This window comes from Anomaloglossus baeobatrachus, chromosome 5 (assembly GCF_048569485.1).
Source record: "Anomaloglossus baeobatrachus isolate aAnoBae1 chromosome 5, aAnoBae1.hap1, whole genome shotgun sequence".
NCBI lineage: Eukaryota > Metazoa > Chordata > Amphibia > Anura > Aromobatidae > Anomaloglossus > Anomaloglossus baeobatrachus.
Window position 1 is genome coordinate 55,251,067 of NC_134357.1, and position 21,087 is coordinate 55,272,153.

Consider the following 21,087-nt stretch of genomic DNA (forward strand, 5'->3'; position numbering starts at 1 on the left):
ATGGAGAGCTAGATGGACTTTTGCCCTGGGAGCTAATCACCAAAAATAAGTATGGTGTTGCTTTAAAGTTTGGAAATAGAAATGGGAGAGCACTAAAATGCTCGAGTGCTCTGTCCTCAAGCCGAGCAGGTCAGGCACTCTGAAACTGCTCAACTTGAGTAACAAGTATAATGGAAGTCAATGATTGGGCAGTTCATCTTTTTGCCCACATACAGACAGGCATAAAGAGAGTATTTCCAGAGAGAGGGCAGGGTTTTTTCATTTGACATACTACATCTGAAAACATTGCTTTAACCCCAGTGAGAACCATTCATGGGCTGCAAAAGACTATCCCTGGGGCGCCTGCACACATCGTACAGTGAAGCAAGCCTGTGTTTTGTGGTCATTGTTTCATGGACGAAACATCTGACCACCCACGATACTCGGCCGAGCTCCGTGAGTACCCGAGAGCCCCAATGCTTGATTGAGTAACAAGAAATATCGAGCACGCTCACTCATCACTATTTGTGAACCCTTCAAAATTTCCCACATTTCTGCAAACATTTGACAGTTTTTCATACCTAAATAGTAGATAAACTGATCCAAATCAAACAAAATATTAGACATTGTCATTTTTTAAATTAAAATAATGATACAGTAGCAGAAGTATATGACCTTTCCTTTCAATATATGGTGTGACCCCTTTGTGCACAAATAACTGCATGTAAATATTTCCAGCAATTGTAGATTAGTCATGAACATCGTTTTGGATGATTTTTCTACATTCTTCCCTACAAAGTGTGGCGCCCCTGAGGCTTTGTTCGCCACAGGGTACTGCACATCACTTAAGGTGCAGTGCTCAACCCGGATCCTGAAGAGGTTGGTACCGGTTTCACCACTTACACAACTCAAACACACAACCAGGTTGCCCTCCCCAATGGGTACCGGGCTAGGGTAGGATCTTAAGGCAGTCTCCAAACATGGGGTGCAGCCGCCCACTAGTGACAGGGACAAGGGGAGGAGCAGCCCGCAGGGGGGAGTTAGGAGCCAACAAAACAGTTAGGAGTTCTCCTGCAGGAGAGGAAAGGAGCAGACGGTGTCACTGGTGGCTCTGGTGGGACACAGGAGTTCATACTCTTGCCAAGGGGATAGCTTCATTGCTCCCTCGGAGCCGACACCACACAGGGTGCAGGACCCTAGGGAAGATCATTCTCCAAGTTGGTTTTCCAGAATCTGGAGGACAGCGACAGCAGCTGTGACTATTTCCTGGCCGTGTACCGCAGGTGGCATCACAACAAACTTTCATTCTATTCCCCTTCTATTGGTGTACACCTCAGGGCACGAATCCGGGCAGGCCACTGTGACATCCCAGACCAACACACTGGCCCAGTGACGAGTAAAACAGGTAGGTATGAGACCCAACCAGGACCCCCTGCCCCCTGGGTGCTACAAAAGCAGCTTCAACTTTTCTGCCTGTGGGTTTTCTCCCAGGAACTACGGTACTTGCTTCAGGTCCTTCCACAACAATTCTACACAATGAAGGTGATAACTTTGATGTGCCCATTCCAAAACATTCTTTAAAGGGAATATGTCGCCCTTTTGAGTTTTTTTAGTTATTAATATGGGCATACAGGTAGCATAGAGCTGAAATTATCCATACCTGTATGCCTCTTGGATGAGGGATCGTTTTCGAAAAATCATCTTTTATATCTTCTATCTTCCGGGCTATGGGGCGTGTGCTGCCTAGAAGATAAACCGGCCTTCAGTCTTCAATATCCAGGATTCCTCCTCTCTTTCTCTTTATAATGCTTATTATTGCTTATTCTTCTTGACCTTTCTGCCGCCTTCGACACTGTTGACCACCATCTCCTTCTCTCTATGCTCCATTCTATCGGCCTAAAGGACACTGTTCTTTCCTGGTTCTCTTCCTATCTTTCTGGCCGCTCATTCAGCGTATCATTTGCTGGCTCCACATCTTCTCCTCTTCCTCTCACTGTTGGGGTCCCTCAAGGTTCAGTCCTTGGCCCTCTTCTTTTCTCCCTCTACACTGCCCCAATTGGAATGACCATCAGCAGATTTGGCTTCCAGTACCATCTTTATGCTGATGACACACAGTTATACACCTCATCCCCTGAGCTCACCCCCGCTGTACTACAGAACACAAGTGACTGCCTGACTGCAGTTTGCAATGTCATGTCTGCTCTCTATCTGAAACTTAACCTTTCCAAAACTGAACTTCTGCTTTTCCCTCCATCTCCCAACCTTCCTAAACCTGACATCTCCCTCTCTGTGTGTGGCACAACGATAAGTCCTAGGCCGCAGGCCCGCTGTCTGGGTGTTATACTTGACACCGATCTCTCCTTGACCTCCTATATACAATCTCTTGCCCGCTCCTGCCGCTTACACCTCAAGAACATCTCTAGAATCCGCCCCTTTCTCACAATGGAAACGACAAAAACCCTCACTGTGGCCCTGATCCACTCTCGCCTTGACTACTGTAACTCTCTATTAATTGGTCTCCCCCTAACTAGACTCTCCCCTCTACAGTCCATCCTTAATGCAGCAGCCAGGGTCACCTATCTGGCTAACCGCTACTCGGATGCCTCTGCTCTTTGCCAGTCATTGAACTGGCTGCCCATATATCACAGGATCCAATTCAAACTGCTTGTTCTCACCCACAAAGCTCTCCACAGTGCGGCACCCCCCTACATCTCCACCCTCCTCTCTGTCTATCATCCCACCCGTTCTCTACGCTCTGCAAATGACTTTCGACTAACATCCACACTAATTCGAACCTCCCACTCCCGAATCCAGGACTTCTTCCGAGCTGCACCAAACCTCTGGAACGCTCTACCCCAAGAAGTTAGGACAAATCACAACTTACTCAGCTTCAGATGCTCCCTAAAAACGCATCTTTTTAGGGCGGCCTATCACACTCCCTAGCCAAACTAATTTCACCTAATCCCTCTACAACTTCTCAGAACATAACCCCACGTCAAACTCCATGGCACCCAAATGCATCTCAAGGCTCTGGCCAACTGGTTCAGGAAGCCATTATCTATCCCCCATGAGATGGCTGGATTGTCATTGTAAATAAGCACTTGTACCTTGCCCCTCCCCCCACCTCATTGTAGATTGTAAGCTCTCACGAGCAGGGTTGCCTTTTTTCCCTTTAAATATTGTATCTTCTATAATTGTTACTTGTTTGTATATGTTTATGTATATGATATGTATATGTTTATGAGCCTCCTGAATTGTAAAGCGCTGCGGAATATGTTGGCGCTATAGAAATAAAGATTATTATTATAATGCCTGTGACGTCAGGTTTGCGGCCGGAAATCCTGCGCCTTCGCATTCTGACCGCCGTCTCTCTTCTGCATTGTGAAGTCGCATTGACTCCCTGGCGCCAGCGCACAGCAAAATTGAAGACTGTGCCCTTCCATGATCCACATCTCAGCTCATGGACAAATGTGCTGATGTATTTCTTTTAAAATTTCTGGCCCTGAATCAGCAAAATTGTCCCCAACTATGATATCTCCACTATTGTGTTTCACATATTTAATAAAGTTTTATGCTGTACTCAGTGTTCTCTATCCAAGCATAATACTTGTTGTTTAAATCAAAACCCTTTATTTTTGACTCATCCATACATAAAATATAGTTCTATTATTTGTCTGCCTTGTCCAGGTTATTTTTTAGCAAACCGCAGAGAGGCAGCAATGTCCTTTTTGGAGAATGGCTTTCTCCTTGCATTTCCACCATGCATACCACTGTTGTTAGGTTGTTCAGTGTTTTCCTGATTGCTTAGGATTGACTGATGTGAGAGAGACCTTTAGTTGCTTATAGGTTACCCTAGGTTCCTTTGTGAGCTATGGAATTTTACACCTTGCCTTTAGAGTGATTTTTGATGTTCAATCCCGCTGGGGGAGGATAATATTGGTCTTAAACTTGCTCCATTTATACACAATCTGACTGACTGTAGATTGGTGGAGTCTAAAATTGTTTAGAGATGGTTTTGTAACCCCCTCCATGCTGATGAACATCAACAACTATTTATCTGAGATACCTGCTTTGTTCTTGCCATGATACAAGTTCAAAAGTGTGTTGTGAAGATTAGACTTTGATAGATCCCTGTTTTTTAGAGAGGAACTTTGGACAAATTTTACATGTCAAGCTAGGCACAGGATGTAATAGAGGCTGCAGAGCGGAATAAAATGTTTTTGTTTTTTTTTATTTGTTTTTAAGTTTACCTCTTCACTCTCTAATTTCATAATCAAATTGTCTGCTAAGGTTCACATACTTTTGCCACTCATAATATGTGATCTTTGATAATTTTCATCATTTAAAAAAGTCTAATATTTTTTTATTAATTTATTTGCTTTAATGTTTTCTGTGTCTTCTATTAGGACTTGTGTGATTTGGATGAAGTTTTAAGTCAAATTAATGCAGAGTTATGGAAAATTCTGAAGTGTTCACAAACTTTTGAGCATCTCTATACAAATAGGGCTTGTGAACTAAATCTTAGAAATAGTTAAACGACAAGCTAACAATCATTTAGGGTAATGAGGATAGAATTAATTTCTAATTCACTTTTTAGAAACCAAAACATTCTCACCTGTACTAGTACTGTTTTCACAATGGTGTCAGTTCTTCCTTGATTAGGCACAACTGGGATCTCATTTCCACAAAATTCTTTAGTCTCCACGGCTTCTGCCTTCACAGTAACATTTACTTCTCCTGAAAATGCATCCAAATAATAAATTATATCATGAAAACAAGGATTCATGTGAATGAAAAATAAAATAACTGAGGCCATGAATATATCATAGCTGAAGAGCACCATGTTGACATAGGAAGACTTATAAGATATGCAATATCCCCCTGGGAAATTAAAAACTGCCTCATCGGAGACAAAGAGGACAGGAACTCTAGTGCCAATGATTGGACTAAAAGTCAATATCAACCCTTTAAAAAACCATGAACACTTGATTTAGTACAAGAAGCCAATCCAGAAACATGTACAGGCACACGTTTCATCAGGGAAAAACAGAAGTACTGTTTGCCCTGCAGTATACAGCAGGGTTAACTTCCTGCAGGATCCGGTCACTCCTCCCTATAGCCAGGTGGAGACAGCAGGAGAGTGCAACAGGACTAGAAGTGCTGCAAACTGAGTTTTCCACTTAAATGCCTCAGGCTTAATGGTGAAGTGAAGCAGTGAGTAGACTGGCACTGCGAACGTGTGCTGGTTACCATCATGACTCATTTTTTATTGCATATAGAGAGTCCTGTTCCCTGTAAACTGCTGTCCCAGCTGCCCCTCACCAAAACACAGTCTGAGGAGCATATGCTCTATATTAAATGTGTTTGTTTCAGCTTCAGCTGCACAATTTGCTTCTTTATCCCTTAGAACCTCTGTCACAGGTCACTTACCCATACTTTCCCTGTCCTACCCCAAGCGGAAGGGGATTATCAAGCAGCCACTCCCACCATTCCTTGCCTGATCTTGGTTCCTAGTTACTCCAGTCTCTAGTGTACCGTAAGGTGTTTGTTTGTATCATCTCTCCAGTTTTTGACCCAGCTTGTTCACTCGTTTTTGTCTCATAGAATCATAGAGTTGGAAGGGAACTCAAGGGCCATTGGGTCTAACCCCCTGCGAGTGCAGACTTTCCTAAATCATCCCAGCTACATGTTTATTCAGTTTCCGCTTGAAGATTTCCATTGATGGAGAGCTCCCTAGCTCCTGTGATAGCCTGCTCCACTCTCTGACTGCCCTCACTACCTCCTGTGATAGCCTGCTCCACTCTCTGACTGCCCTCACTACCTCCTGTGATAGCCTGCTCCACTCTCTGACTGCCCTCACTGTCAGAAAGTTTTTCCTAATGCCTAATCTGAATCTCCTTCCTTTAAGTTTCATCCCATTGCTTTTTGTACTTCTTTGTGCTAATGAAAATAGGGTGGTTCCCTCTGCACTGTGACTACCTTTCAGTTTTATCTCTCCGATCTTGACCTTGGTTCTGTATTCTGCCCCTGTGCTGCCTGCCCAAACCTTGGTCTGCTTGACTATGCCTCTGTCTGTTTCCTCTGTACCTCGCAGTCCTGCTTTAACTTGTCAGTCAGCTGTTGCAGGTCTGGGGACTGCCCTGGAGTAGCATCTGGTGACTACCTGCTGCCCAGTCTATCCTCCCTATCTGAGGCGCAAGTGAATACCATATAGCTGCTTAGTCACTCCCCTCCACGGTAAGCCTCGCCCATGGTACACTGTGTCCACATCCATCAACCATTACACAAGATACATTAATACATTAAAAGACCTCAATTTACAGACCAGCCACTGGTCTCCTGACCCTAACTCAACTGCCTATGAATTTCCTGATTTTGGTTGAAGAGACTGGAGCCATGAAACTCGGACATGTGTGACTAGCCTAGTGCAGCTAGTAACCGTACTGGGATATAAGATCTCTTCAGAAGCGTAAGGGCTCAGGTGTTGTAGCCATGAAAGAGGTGGTGATATACAGCTGTACGGTCATCATGAGACAAAGAGGACCCATTGTACCCAGTTTAGAGGCTTTCAAGTTCCAGGAAAAGGTTTTGCTCTCATCTGAACAGATACATCTGCTATATTCACACTCAGGACAAGGTGTCTCTTCTAACTCATCGGTGGTCTGCAGGGTGGTGCGCACCTGAAAGATAAAGGGATTAAAATCATTATATACAATAACTCCTAGCTAAGGATACATCTACAATTTATTACATATGTCAAATCTAGATGTCCCTTGCTTTCAAAAGATGTTTTTTTTAGATAGGATTGAACTCTTCGGGCAGAGGAGCCTCCTGTGGTCTTGCAAAATTGGGTACATTTATAGGTCATCATCTTTCTAAGGATGGCTAATTGCAAATAATATACTAGTTCTTATGGTTATATGGGCCATGTATAAAACAAATTGGAATGATTAGGAGTTATATGTTACATGTATGGGGAGAGAAATTTTTATTTGGTGGCCCACCGGTTCATTAGTCTATTAGTGCCCAATAATCTGTTAACCCTTTAAGGACCAGGGAATATTTAATTTTTGCGCTTTCATTTTTTTTGCATTTATTGTGTGATACTAATCGTCTGGAAACATGATTGTTTAGGTCAGTCCAATTACAGAGATACCAAACATGCATCAATATATTTCTGCGTTAAGTGATGAAAAAAATTAATTTAGAATATTGTAAAAAATGTTTTTGCTTTGTTTTGCCAATTGCCGAAACCTATATATTTCCAGTAACTTATTTATTGTTCTGTTGATGGGCAGCATGTTTTTTATGCGGTGAGCTGATATTTTAATTTATGTCAAACTTGCATACATATGATACTCTGATTGCTTATTATTAAATTTTTTTTAGGTAGATGAGGTGACCCCCAAAAACACAATTCTAGCATTTTGATTTTTTTCTCTTTACAGCATTTATCAATCACGTTAATCAAAGGGGTATTCTCATCTAAGGGGTACTTTGCACGTTGCGATATCGCTAGCATTGGCTAGCGATGCCGAGCGCGATAGTCCCCGCCCCCGTCGCACATGCGATATCTTGTGATAGCTGCCGTAGCGAACATTATCGCTACGGCAGCTTCACACGCACTTACCTGCCCTGCGACATCACTTTGGCCGGCGATCTGCCTCCTTCCTAAGGGGGTGGGTCGTGTGGTGTCACAGCGACGTCACACGGCAGGCGGCCAATAGAAGCGGAGGTGCGGAGATGAGTGGGACGTAAACATCCCGCCCACCTTCTTCCTTCCTCATTGCAGCCAGGACGCAGGTAAGGAGATGTTCCTCGCTCCTGCGGTGTCACACACAGCGATGTGTGCTGCCGCAGGAACGAGGAACAACATCGTATCTCCTATTGGTGCGACATTATGAAAATGACCGACACTACACAGATCACCAATTTTCGATGCTTTTGCGATCGTTTATCGGCGCATCTAGGCTTTGCACGTTGTGACGTCGTTACCGGCGCCGGATGTGCGTCACTTTCGATTTGACCCCGACAATATTGCAGTAGCGATATCGCAGCGTGCAAAGTACCCCTAAGATCCTGTCCCAATATGTAGTAGGCTTAATGATGATAATATTAGCAAATACCTCTAATTAGTAATGTAGTATAGATCTCCTGATTAGCTATGTTGCTTACCTCATGTGCAGGGCATTGCAGTTTGTGCATGCATTGTTATGATCAATCATATAGTGATAGTTAGCTGCGTGTGATCGTAATCATAGATATTTAAGCTGCAATGCCCTGCACTTGAGGTAAGAGACATGACTGTTTCAGGAGAACTATAGTACATTTCTAATTGGATATATTTGTGATTATTATTATTATTACACCTACTACATAGTGGGATAGGATCTGGTGATGAAAATAACTATTTAATTCTATATTTAATCAGATCAGACTTTTGTACAAAAGTGGCGATACCAAATATTTTCCTTTTTTTTCATTTTTTTTATGCCTAATGAGGGAAGAGGGTGGTGATTTGAACACGTTATATATTGTATTACATTCTATTATATATATAAATACTTTTTTCTCTATTTTATACACACACACACACACACTTTTTTTCTCTATTTTATTATTATCCCATTGGGGACTGGAGCCTGCAATCATTTGCTTGCTTAGGGTACGCTCACACGAGCGTATAACTCGCATGAGTATCGGACCGCATCACCCGGCGCGCCTAGCTTCTCTGCTGACAGGAGTGGCTCAGCTGCATGTATTTCTATGCGGCTGACATGCTCCTGTCCGGAGAGTGTGCGGCCGCACCGAGTGATGCGGTCCGATACTCATGCGAGTTATACGCTCGTGTGAGCGTACCCTTATATTGTATTCTGCAATGCCACTCTCAGTCTCCTATGGAGCTTGGCTGAGCTTCGCAGGAAAACCAAGATCACAGCACAGCAATGGGGGTCTTCAGCAGCCCCCCATCTGTCATAGTAACCCATCAGTCGTTAAGAGCCACGGCTGTTAGAGGCAGATGCTAGCTATTTATTATAGCTGATATCTGCCACATGTGGAGCTCAGCTCCTGAGCCCCCTCCAAACACAAGGACCCCTTTCCAAGACATGAATACAATGTCCTTTTGCAAGAAGGAGGTAAGGTGGCATGTCAATTATTGATCTAACATAATTGATTAATTAGTTGAAAAAAGACACATCCATTAGGTTCAACCAAGGGATGGGAACTGATAAAAGAGCTGGTGTGTGTGTACAAGAATAAGGCATTATCCAGTCCAGCCCAAAATAGCCAATCTCTCCCTCCTGTCCTGATCCCAAGTGATGATTATCCACTGGACCAAACATTCTGAAAAGAACTTTACACATTTACATAATTATTTATGTTATTTTCTTCCAAAAAAAGGATCTAATCCCTTTTGGAAACCTTTAAAGTGGTTCCTTACTGTGACCAGCTCCAGAGGTAGAAAACAGACAAAGACAAAACAAAATCAAAGGCTTTTTTCGAGGTTGGACTGGTCCAATGGAGAACCAGAGCATCTTGGTGGGGCCCATTTAATAATAATAATAATAATAATAATAATAATAATAATAATAATAATAAAAATATAATTATTATTATTTCTATAGCACCAACATATTCTAGAGCTCTTTACAATTTAGAGGATCTTATACAAACATAAGTAAGCATTATAGAAGATACAATAATTAAAGCAAAGAAAAAGACAACCCTGCTTGTGAGAGCTTACATTCTATAATGGAGTGAGATGGTGGTGACGCAAGGTACAGGTGCTTATTTACAATGATGGTCCAGCCATCTCCAATAAATATGGGATAGATAAAAGCTGCATGAGCCGGTCACCAGGCAATCTTTGTAATGCTTTTGGGTGTGGTAGAGTTTGACGGAGAGTTATGTTCTGAGAAATAGTGGAGTGGATATATATGAATTGACTTCAATTAGGGAGGGTGATAGGCCACCCTAAAAAAGATGTGTTTTTAGGGAGCGTCTGAAGCTGTGTAAGTTGTGGATTGTCCTAGTGTCTTGCGGTAGAGCATTCCAGAGGATTGGTGCAGCTCGGGAGAAGTCTCGGAGCCGGAAGTGGGAGGTTTGGATTAGTGTGGATGTTAGTCAAAGGTCTTTTGTGGAGCATAGAGAATGGGTAGGGTGATAGACAGAAATGAGGGTGGAGATGTAGGGGGGTGCTGTGCTGTGAAGAGTTTTGTGGGTGAGAACAAGCAATTTAAATTGGATTCTATAATGTATGGGCAGCCAGTGCAATGACTGGCACAGCGCGGAAGCATATAAGTAATGACTAGCCAGATAGGTGACCCTGACTGCAGCATTAAGGATGGACTGTAGAGGGGAAAGTCTAGTGAGGGGGAGACCAATTAATAGAGAATTACAGTAATCAAGGCGGGAATGGATCAGGGCCACAGTCAGGGTTTTTGTAAAAAGTGTCTATAAGATTCAGCAGCTATCAAAGTCTATTACCTATTGACGGCTCACAAACAAATAAACAATTATTCTTTAAAACAATGTGATTAGTGACCAAAGAAATAAATGAGACTTTGTTCTGCACAGCTGAAGAAGGAGGTGGATGGATGATTAGAATAATTTCTCAATGCTCTAGTTACGTCAGTCTGACACTTTATTTCGGACACTATACCCAGACCAGTCCTTGATTAACAATGGACTACGGTAAGTTATACTTTATACATTGTCACATACCTTTATACATTGTTTCAGGTAGTTGAAGACTGAAGCTTTGAGAGTAAAGGACTCTCCTCTAACAACCGAATATGGAAGGGTAAGATCCACAAAGAATGGTTGGAAAACCCGTAGTGATGATGACGGTGAAAGGCCAAATCCATTGGGTCCCAAACAAATGGCTCCTGCGTTCCAGTCAGTGATGGTATCCGGAGCCTTATGGTGGATTTCACTTCTGCCGGATTGTCTAGATAAAATACGTATATAGACAGGTTGATGCTGTAATATTTTAATGATTAATTTAAAAGGGTTTCCATGCATGAGACGTGAAGACATATATAACTAGGTGTAACATCTTGATCAGTTTGGGGTCTGACTCCTAAGAGTCCTAGTGTTCTGCATTATCATTTTGAGTAGATGAGGGCTGTGAAGGTGAAGAAGGGGCTTTTATTGGTGTCAGTTCCAGATAAAGCGAATGCATTTTCACCAGTGGGGAGTTCCATCAACCACTCTACAGTGCTCCTGTGTGGGCATATGACCCAATTCAACCTATCCAATGGGGCTGTTGTGTTTTTAGGACCATTGTGTCAAATTGAAATATAACCTGTAAATTGGAATGGTGCATGTTTTGCTAATCAATGAACAATGACCAATAATGTCAATGAAGGAAATGACAATGAAGTCACAAACCGGTAGGTTCCTATGTGGTTTCCTTATCTTGTCACTCTCTAATATATTACTAAAAGCCATTTTCCATAGAGACTTTAGTCTACAACTTACCCAAGAGCCACAAGTTCCCAAATCCAGGTCTCTGGAAAATATTTTCTTACTTTTCCTTCAGGCTCTTGTCCTGAATGTATGATGTTGTCTATATCATAGTCCATTGCTCAAAGGAAAAAATAAATAAATAAAAAAGCAAAGGAAAAATAACTAAAGATCATATTTGGTATCACATTCTACTGACCAACATATATCAAAAGTGAAGGTGAAACATTGTGTCAGGCTTCCACCAGGGGGCACAGAAGCTGAATGGAGATGGAACTCCAAAGTGCAGTTAGACAAAAGCCCACCAGAGGGCGCAAGCAACAGAAAGAGTAGTCAGCAAGCCTAAGTTTAAACCGGGATGACACGTCAATACAGGGGGGAGCAAGCAAGATGTAACCAGGTGGAAGCAAAAGGGTTCGGAGCCGAGAAGTCATGTCAAAAGCCAAAGAGAAGAAGCAGAGCTGAGGTCAGGAAACATTACTGAAGTCAGAGGGCCGGAGAACAAGTAAGTACAAGATAGGGGAGGAGACTGAGACACAGAATGGGACTCGGGTCAGGTACACAGGGCGGACAAACAGTACAAGGCAAATGGAGGTTAGGGAGGAAAGCTGGGTAGCGGGATGGATCAGGGCTAACTCACAAGAACCAGTTGTGCACGCAATAGAGTAGGAACTATTACTGGCAGCGTTCCAGAAGAATCCACACCATGATAAAATGATGTGAGCCTCAAAATGAGGCACAACCGAGCAGACCCTTCCCACCAGACTTAACCTCATAAGCGTCAAACTATAGTCATGATACATTGCAATAAGGATTGCTCTGTAAGGAGGGAGAGTGGGTAAGTGTTGGTTATGCTCAACTGGTGGAGTTGCGACAGGCACAACTCCTATGTAGGCCAGAAGAAAAATATCTGCTGCTGCCCCGTGGCTGGGGGATGAATCTTTCAGGAAATATTGGATCCACTTGGATGAAAACACAGTAGGTGGGCTACACTGGTGCAGTAAATGTATTGTTTAACAATGATAATGTACCGCCCCCGTGTCAGCAGCCGAGCTGCTCGGATCCGGATCCGCGGTGGCTTGAGGGGCGTCCAGACCCGGGGGTCTCACAGCCACTCGAATAAAGGGGACAGTAGTTGCCTGTATCCACCCACTTACCTTTCTTAAATTTCGGAACCACATCAGCAATCCTCCAATCCTGAGGCACCAACCCTGTTACATTATAATATATGGAGAACTGGGCAGTGCATTATACTATATGGGAGGGGGGCTATGATGGGTGCATTATAACATTTAGAGGACTATATGGGGTGAATTATAATGTATGAAGGACTAAAGGGCTGCATTTTAATATATGGACCACCATGTTGGTACATTTTAATATTTGGAGGACTTTGGGGGTGTATTATAATATATTGAGGACTATGGGGAGCATTATACTATATGGAGGACTATGGGGGTGCATTATACTATATGGAGGACTATGGGGGTGCATTATACTATATGGAGGACTATGGGGGTGCATTATACTATATGGAGGACTATTGGGCTGCATTATAATATATGGAAGACTATGGACGGTGTCTGTAAGGACGATTTTATAATGTAAAGTAGAGACATGGCCATATTGATGCTGTAATTCTGATTAAATTGATACCTATAGTGAAGAAATGCACTTTGTTTGGCTGCTCTGTATAACATAAAAAAATACTTTTATTATACTCACCTAAGGAGTGTTTCGGTCCGATGGGTGTCGCTGCTCTCCGGTTTGGCGCCTTCTCTCTGCAGCGATTGCTGTCCTCCTATCCCGCCGAGTGTGGATAAATTGAACAACATCAACCACGCTGACCGACACTGGTGCGAGGAAAGGTTAAAGACTGCCCGAGTATATGCATTACAATAGGTTGCTCTGCTCTCAGCAGGGCGGATCACAGTGTGCCTGCGCAGGATCGCAATGCTAACCTGTGTGGATGTCGTAGATTGCGTTATCCACACTGGGTGGGAAAGAAAGAGTAAGGTGAGCAGACTGGAGAGCAGCGACACTCATTGGACCGGACCGCCCCCTAAGTGAGTATTATAAAAGTGTTTTTTATGTTTTTTATGTTCTACTCAGCGGCCTGAGCCCTTATATACAGCACATTAGAATGCTGTATATTAGAGCTCACTGGTGGTGGCTGCAGATTATAGGGGCCAAATCTGGTGACAGGTTCCCTTTCTAGTTCATTTTAATCAATAGATCTTGGAATAAATAAGTTCCACAATTCTATATGGTTAAAAAAATAGGTCCTGTGCTGAGATAATCTTATACACTGTGTGCAGACTTATTAGGCAAATGAGTATTTTGATCACGATACTTTTTATACATGTTCTACTCCAAGCTGTATAGGCTTGAGAGCCAACTACCAATTAAGTAAATCAGGTGATGTGCACCTCTGTAATGAGGAGGGGTGTGGTGTAATGACATCAACACCCTATATAAAGGTGTGCTTAATTATTAGGCAACTTCCTTTCCTTTGGTAAAATGGGTCAGAAGAGAGATTTGACGGGCTCTGAAAGTCCAAAATTGTGAGATGTCTTGCAGAGGGATGCAGCAGTCTTGAAATTGCCAAACTTTTGAAGTGTGATCACCGAACAATCAAGAGTTTCATGGAAAATAGCGAACAGGGTCGCAAGAAGTGTGTTGGGCAAAAAAAGGCAAATTAGCTGCCCATGAATTAAGGAAAATCAAGCATGAAGCTGCCAAGATAAAATTTGCCACCAGTTTGGCTATATTTCAGAGCTGCAACGTTACTGGAGTATCAAAAAGCACAAGGTGTGCCATACTCAGGGACATGGCCAAGGTAAGGAAGGCTGAAAAACGACCACCATTGAACAAGAAACACAAGATAAAACGTCAAGACTGGGCCAAGAAATATCTTAAGACTGATTTTTCAAAAGTTTTATGGACTGATGAAGTGAGAGTGACTCTTGATGGGCCAGATGGATGGGCCAGAGGCTAGATCAGTAAAGGGCAGAGAGCTCCACTCCGACTCAGACGCCAGCAAGGGGGAGGTGGGGACTGGTATGGGCTGGTATCATCAAAGATGAACTTGTGGGACCTTTTCGGGTTGAGGATGGAGTGAAGCTCAACTCCCAGACCTACTGCCAGTTTCTGGAAGACAACTTCTTCAAGCAGTTGTACAGGAAGAAGTCGCTATCGTTCAAGAAAAACATGATTTTCATGCAGGACAATGCTCCTTCACATGCATCCAACTACTCCACAGCGTGGCTGGCCAGTAAAGGTCTAAAAGATGAAAAAATAATGACATGGCCCCCTTGTTCACCTGATCTGAACCCCATAGAGAACTTGTGGTCCCTCATAAAATGTGAGATCTACAGGGAGCGAAAACAGTACACCTCTCGGAACAGTGTCTGGAGGCTGTGGTGGCTGCTGCACGCAATGTTGATCGTAAACAGATCAAGCAACTGACAGAATCTATGGATGGTAGGCTGGTGAGAGTCATCATAAAGAAAGGTGGCTATATTGGTCACTAATTTTTTGGGGGTTTGTTTTTGCATGTCAGAAATGTTTATTTCTAAATTTTGTGCAGTTATATTGGTTTACCTGGTGAAAATAAACAAGTGAGATGGGAATATATTTGTTTTTTTTATTAAGTTGCCTAATAATTCTGCACAGTAATAGTTACCTGCACAAACAGATATTCTCCTAAGATAGCCAAATCTAAAAAAAACCCCTCCAACTTCCAAAAGTATTAAGCTTTGATATTTATGAGTCTTTTGGGTTGATTGAGAACATAGTTGATCAAGAATAAAAAAAATCCTCTAAAATACAACTTGCCTAATAATTCTGCACATGGTGTATATGTGTCCTTGCTGTGTACTGTGTAACGGTCGTGTATGACCATACAGGGACATGGTCTGATCATACCACAGCTCTTGGAAAGGGGAGGGATAAATAAATATAAAGACATTACAGCACAGGATAATAGTTCATTCTTTTCATAAGGCAAAACATTTTCAGTTTTTTTAAAAAATGTTTTATCTCAAAGAAATTATTATTTGTGATTCCATGCTGTGTTATCTGTATATTGTCTGTGTCCTCCCCGGCCCAGGAGATGTGGTATGATCAGACATGTCCCTGTACGGTCAGACACGGCCATTACACAGTATATAGCAGGGGCACAGAAATAAGATTATCTCAGCATAGTAACATTTCTTTTAATCACATCCAATTGTGGAAATTGTTATTATTCCAAGATCTATTGTTTAGAATGAACTTTAAAATGGCCTTTTTCATGGGAAATTCCCTTTAATGGAGTGGTGAAGAAGAGTAGACTGTAAACAAATAAAACAAAATTGAATGCATTGTTGCACATTAATATTTATCTGCCTCTCTGTTCCTCCTGCATTTCAATCAATAATTATGGTTTACAGAATGTCAACATCTGATAAAAACTAGAATGTTTCTTTCATTGACAGCAATCAGAAAATGGTTAAAAGGTACATTTGAATTTTAGAATAATCATCAAACATAAACATATAGTCTTCATTTCTTCTATTTCATTATAAAGATTTTTCTTATAAAATCATAACTATAACTGACTTACCATCAGGATCCATTGAGTAGAATACTTGTTGTACACATTCCGGAGTTTTCTTAATATCTGCACTTGTTAATATTTTTACGCCCACAGCCTATGAGCAAATGGAAGGTAATGTGAATTGGTCTACATGTGAAAGTTAGTGATGAGCGAGTATGCTTGTTACTACTCGGTACTCGCACGAGTATCACTGTACTCGGGTTACTCGGCGGGTACCGAGTAATTTCGCGATACTCGTGCTGTACTCGTGGTCTTCATCCCTGCATGTTGGCGCTCTTTTGAGAGCCAGCCCTCATGCAGGGATTGGCTGGCAGACCACTGCAATGCCACAGCCCTGTTAGTTGTGGAATTGCAGTGATTGGCCGGCCTGCACAGCGTGACCGAGCCTTTATACCGGCGGGCGCGCTGTGCTCTGCACACAGCCATCTCATATTCCCTGCTTTCCACGCCCACAGGCGCCTATGATTGGTTGCAGTGAGACACGCCCCCACGCTGAGTGACAGGTGTCTCACTGGACCCAATCACAGCAGCCGGTGGGCGTGTCTATACTGTGCAGTAAAATAAATAAATAAATAATTAAAAAAAACGGCGTGCAGTCCCCCCCAATTTTTATACCAGCCAGATAAAGCCATACAGCTGAAGGCTGGTATTCTCAGGATGGGGAGCCCCACGTTATGGGGAGCCCCCCAGCCTAACAATATCAGTCAGCAGCCGCCCAGAATTGCCGCATACATTAGATGCGACAGTTCTGGGACTGTACCCGGCTCTTCCCGATTTACCCTAGTGCGTTGGCAAATCGGGGTAATAAGGAGTTAATGGCAGCCCATAGCTGCCACTAAATCCTAGATTAATCATGTCAGGCGTCTCCCCGAGATTCCTTCCATCATTAATCTGTAAATTACAGTTAAAAAACACACACACCCGAAAAATCCTTTATTAGAAATAAAAAACAATAACAAAGTCCCTCATCACCAATTTATTAACCCCGACAAACCCTCCATGTCCGGCGTAATCCACGGACCTCCAGTGTCGCGTCCAGCTCTGCTGCATGCAGGTGACAGGAGCTGCAGAATACACCGCCGCTCCGGTCAGCTTCACACAGCAACTGAGGTGAGTAGTGCAATCAGCTTCTGTCAGTCAGGTAACTCGCGGCCACCGCTGGATCCAGCGGTGCCACGATTAACCTCAGTGACAGCTCAGCTGATCGCGATACTCACCTCAGTTGCTGCGTGGAGCTGACCGGTGCGGCGGTGAGTAGCGCGATCAGCTGCTGTCAGTCAGGTAACTCACGGCCACCGCTGGATCCAGCGGTGCCGCGATTAACCTCAGTGACAGCTCAGCTGATTGCTATACTCACCTCAGTTGCTGTGTGGAGCTGACCGGAGCGGCGGTGAGTAGCGCGATCAGCTGAGCTGTCACTGAGGTTACCCGCGGCCACCGCTGCATCCACCGCTGGATCCAGGTAACCTCAGTGACAGCTCAGCTGATCGCGCAGCTGTCTTCAGTTGCTGTGGGAAGCTGACCGGAGCGGCGGTGAGTAACGTGATCAGCTGAGCTGTCACTGAGGTTACCCGCAGCCACCGCTGGATCCACCGCTGGATCCAGGTAACCTCAGTGACAGCTCAGCTGATCGCGCGGCTGTCTTCAGTTGCTGTGTGAAGCTGACCGGAGCGGCGGTGTATTCTGCAGCTCCTGTCACCTTCATGCAGCCAAGCTGGATGCGACGCTGGAGGACTGTGGAGTACGCCGGACATGGAGGGTTTGTCGGGGTTAATAAATTGGTGATGAGGGACTTTGTTAGTGTTTTTTATTTCTAATAAAGGATTTTTCGGGTGTGTGTGTTTTTTAACTGTAATTTACAGATTAATGATGGAAGGAATCTCAGGGAGACGCCTGACATGATTAATCTAGGATTTAGTGGCAGCTATGGGCTGCCATTAACTCCTTATTACCCCGATTTGCCAACGCACCAGGGCAAATCGGGAAGAGCCAGGTACAGTCCCAGAACTGTCGCATATAATGTATGCAGCAATTCTGGGCGGCTGCTGACTGATATTGTTAGGCTGGGGGGCTCCCCATAACGTGGAGCTCCCCATCCTGAGAATACCAGCCTTCAGCCGTATGGCTTTATCTGGCTGGTATTAAAATTGGGGGGGACCGCACGCCGTTTTTTTTAATTATTTAATTATTTATTTCACTGCACAGTATACACACACCCACCGGCTGCTGTATTTGGGTGCAGTGAGACACCTGTCACTCAGCGTGGGGGCGTGTCTCACTGCAACCAATCATAGGCGCAGGAAAGCAGGAAAGCAGGGAATACGATATTGTTTAATGAGCGGCCGGCTTTTTCAAAAGAGGAAAAGCCGCCGGAGTTTAGTGAACAGCTGTGCAGCGCCGCGGCAGTGATCAGGGAACGGTAAGTAAGACAGAGGGGGGAGAATGACCGACAGACTGTGAGAGGGGGACAGACAAGACAGAGAGAGACAGACAGAGCGAGACTGACCGACGGGAGATAGAATGAAAAAAAAAATGACCGACATCGCTAGTAAAAAGCACAAAACGTGCGTTTTGGACATCGGAGTGCCACACAATGTTTTACGTAAAATCTTTCATGTATTAATCTCAAAAAGTAACATACACCAGCTCTATCTCACTATTGGGTATGTGCCCTTAACATTTCCGCCATGAAAATTCATTTTGGTGTCATTTTGGAAGGTTTTCTGGTGAGTCCGTAAAAATGGCGTAAAACTCGGACAAAATTGTTCACAGCTGTGACTTTTGAGTGATAAATGCTTCAAGGGGTCTTCCCCATGCTGTTGCCATGTCATTTGAGCACTCTTCTGAGACTTTTGTGACATTTTTAGGGTTTCTACATGCTGCCGGGGGTCATTTCAGAAAAATACTCGGGTCTCCCATAGGATAACATTGGGCTCGGTGCTCGCGCCGAGTACACGAGTATCTTGGGATGCTCGGCCCGAGCCTCGAGCACCCGAGCTTTTTGGTACTCGCTCATCACTAGTGAAAGTATGCTTTTCAACAATGCGGTTACATTTTTGGAACACACATTTCTATTCTAAGGCGGGCTTTACATGTTGCGAAATCGCTAGCAATTGCTAGCGATGTCCAGCGAGATAGCACCTGCACCGTCGCACATGCGATATGTGTTGATTGCTGCCGTAGCGAACATTATCGCTACGGCAGCGTCACACGCACATACCTGCTCGGCGACATCGTTGTGACTGCCGAACAATCCCTCCTTCAAGGGGGAGGTGCGTTCGGCGTCACAGCGATGTCACCACGATGTCACTAATCGGCCGGCCAATAGAAGCGGAGGGGCGGAGATGAGCGGGACATAACATCCCACCCACCTCCTTCCTTTCGCATTGCTGGCAGACGCAGGTAAGGAGATGTTTCTCGTTCCTGCGGGTTTACACACAGCGATGTGTGCTGCCGCAGGAATGACAAATAACATCGTACCTGCGGTCGAACCGACATTATGGAAAGAAACGACGTTACACAGATCAGCGATATTGTACGCTTCTGTGTTCGTTCATCGTCGCACCTAGGATTCACGCATTGCGATGTCGCTACCGCCGCCGGATGTGCGTCACTAACGACGTGATCCTGACGATATATCGGTAGCGATGTCGCAACGTGTAAAGCCCCCTTAGTTAAAAGCCATTCAAATTGTACTCCCAATTGTATTAAATAGGTTGTCTGGGCTAAAGTGGTAAGTTTGCAGTCCGACTGCAAAGTTATGAATGCTCCCAGCACACAAATTGTGCGTTGCGAGGATTCGCCTGTTTCTGAGCCAGGAACGGTGGTCACATGACTACAATTGAGCAATATGTACGTTCCAGACCAGACTAGTGTGCAAGGCGTAGCTCCATACCAATATATGGGAGTGGGCGCGTCCGACTAGTAGGCATGGCTGTCCAGTGGGAGCAGCCTTGCTCTATACATTTGTATTGAGTAAGGTTGTGCCCACTAATTGGGTTCAGGCCGGAAACATGCATATCACACAATTGCGGTCACATGATTACCATTCCCGGCTCAGAAACCAGCAATGCTTTTTAACAGGTTACAATTAAACTTTTCATTCCTTTATGGGAGGCATCATTCCTTGAACGTTGCAAAAAAAACTTTACAATAAAATATAACATCTCCATTATTAAGATTTTGTACAGATTTTCAGGAGTCCATGATCATCCACTCTCCGAGTGTTGTTTGTCCACCGCTCCAAAGGCAAACAGCAGCAGAACAAATGGGGGACCCGTCACCAACAAACCTCTAACGTAGGCTCTGGGCGTGGCAACAGAGCATGTAATGACCACCACTCGGTTCTTCGGCCACGCCAAATGGGTTTTAACTTAGTGGTCTGTTAAATCTACTAGGGAGCTCTGTAACCAGTGCTAACTATATACATCAAGTTTAGTTCTTCACCGTCCACAACTTAACAGTCCTTCAAACGCTTACGGGTCAACATTTCTGATCTAATAAACTTTACTGCGATAGTTTTACATTCTACAACAAAAACCTATTTACACTTTATACTGCAGTTCTCCATGGTGTCTGGGTTTCCCGGTTACACCTTGGGGCTGGCAGGTGCTCCACAGCCAGCTCTTTATGTTGCATGCGCACTTTCTTTACGTCCAATGCATACCATCCCCGTTCACCTTCCTGCTACGTATATCTTACGTCTCCTGGGTACGGGTCACAGTCTGGGTGTCCTTGTGGTAGGTGCGACTCCACGTCTTGACGTGTAACAAAAATGTCTGAGGCCAGTGCAGGTTCTTCCAGGAAACCCCAGCCCTTCTGCAGGTCGAAATGGACCACTATCCCACGTCTCAGGGGTCCCCGCTGCGCAGGACTGGCTTTGCGGAGTCTCTTTTTGGCCAGCATATTACTAGCCTCCAGCGCGTCCCTGTCTGCTTCCTGGGGAGGCAGGGCTCCTGAGTCATTTAGTAAGTTTCGTTTCTCTGCCACCTCAGCGGTGGGCGGACATAGCTCTTCGTGCCGTTTTGCGATCCAGCCCA

General features: G+C 44.2%; 1 protein-coding gene across 1 annotated transcript in view; it reads right to left on the reverse strand.

Annotated features, from left to right (window-relative positions):
- LOC142310806 (alpha-2-macroglobulin-like) overlaps positions 1–21,087 on the reverse strand; it is a 160,777-nt gene that overhangs the window by 79,810 nt on the left and 59,880 nt on the right. Inside the window, exons 17-21 of the mRNA XM_075348518.1 lie at positions 16,055–16,142; positions 11,464–11,569; positions 10,705–10,930; positions 6,533–6,659; positions 4,595–4,716 (exon numbers count right to left, since the gene is read on the reverse strand). Coding sequence (XP_075204633.1) covers positions 4,595–4,716; positions 6,533–6,659; positions 10,705–10,930; positions 11,464–11,569; positions 16,055–16,142 — 669 coding nt within the window. The remainder of the gene's footprint in view (positions 1–4,594; positions 4,717–6,532; positions 6,660–10,704; positions 10,931–11,463; positions 11,570–16,054; positions 16,143–21,087) is intronic.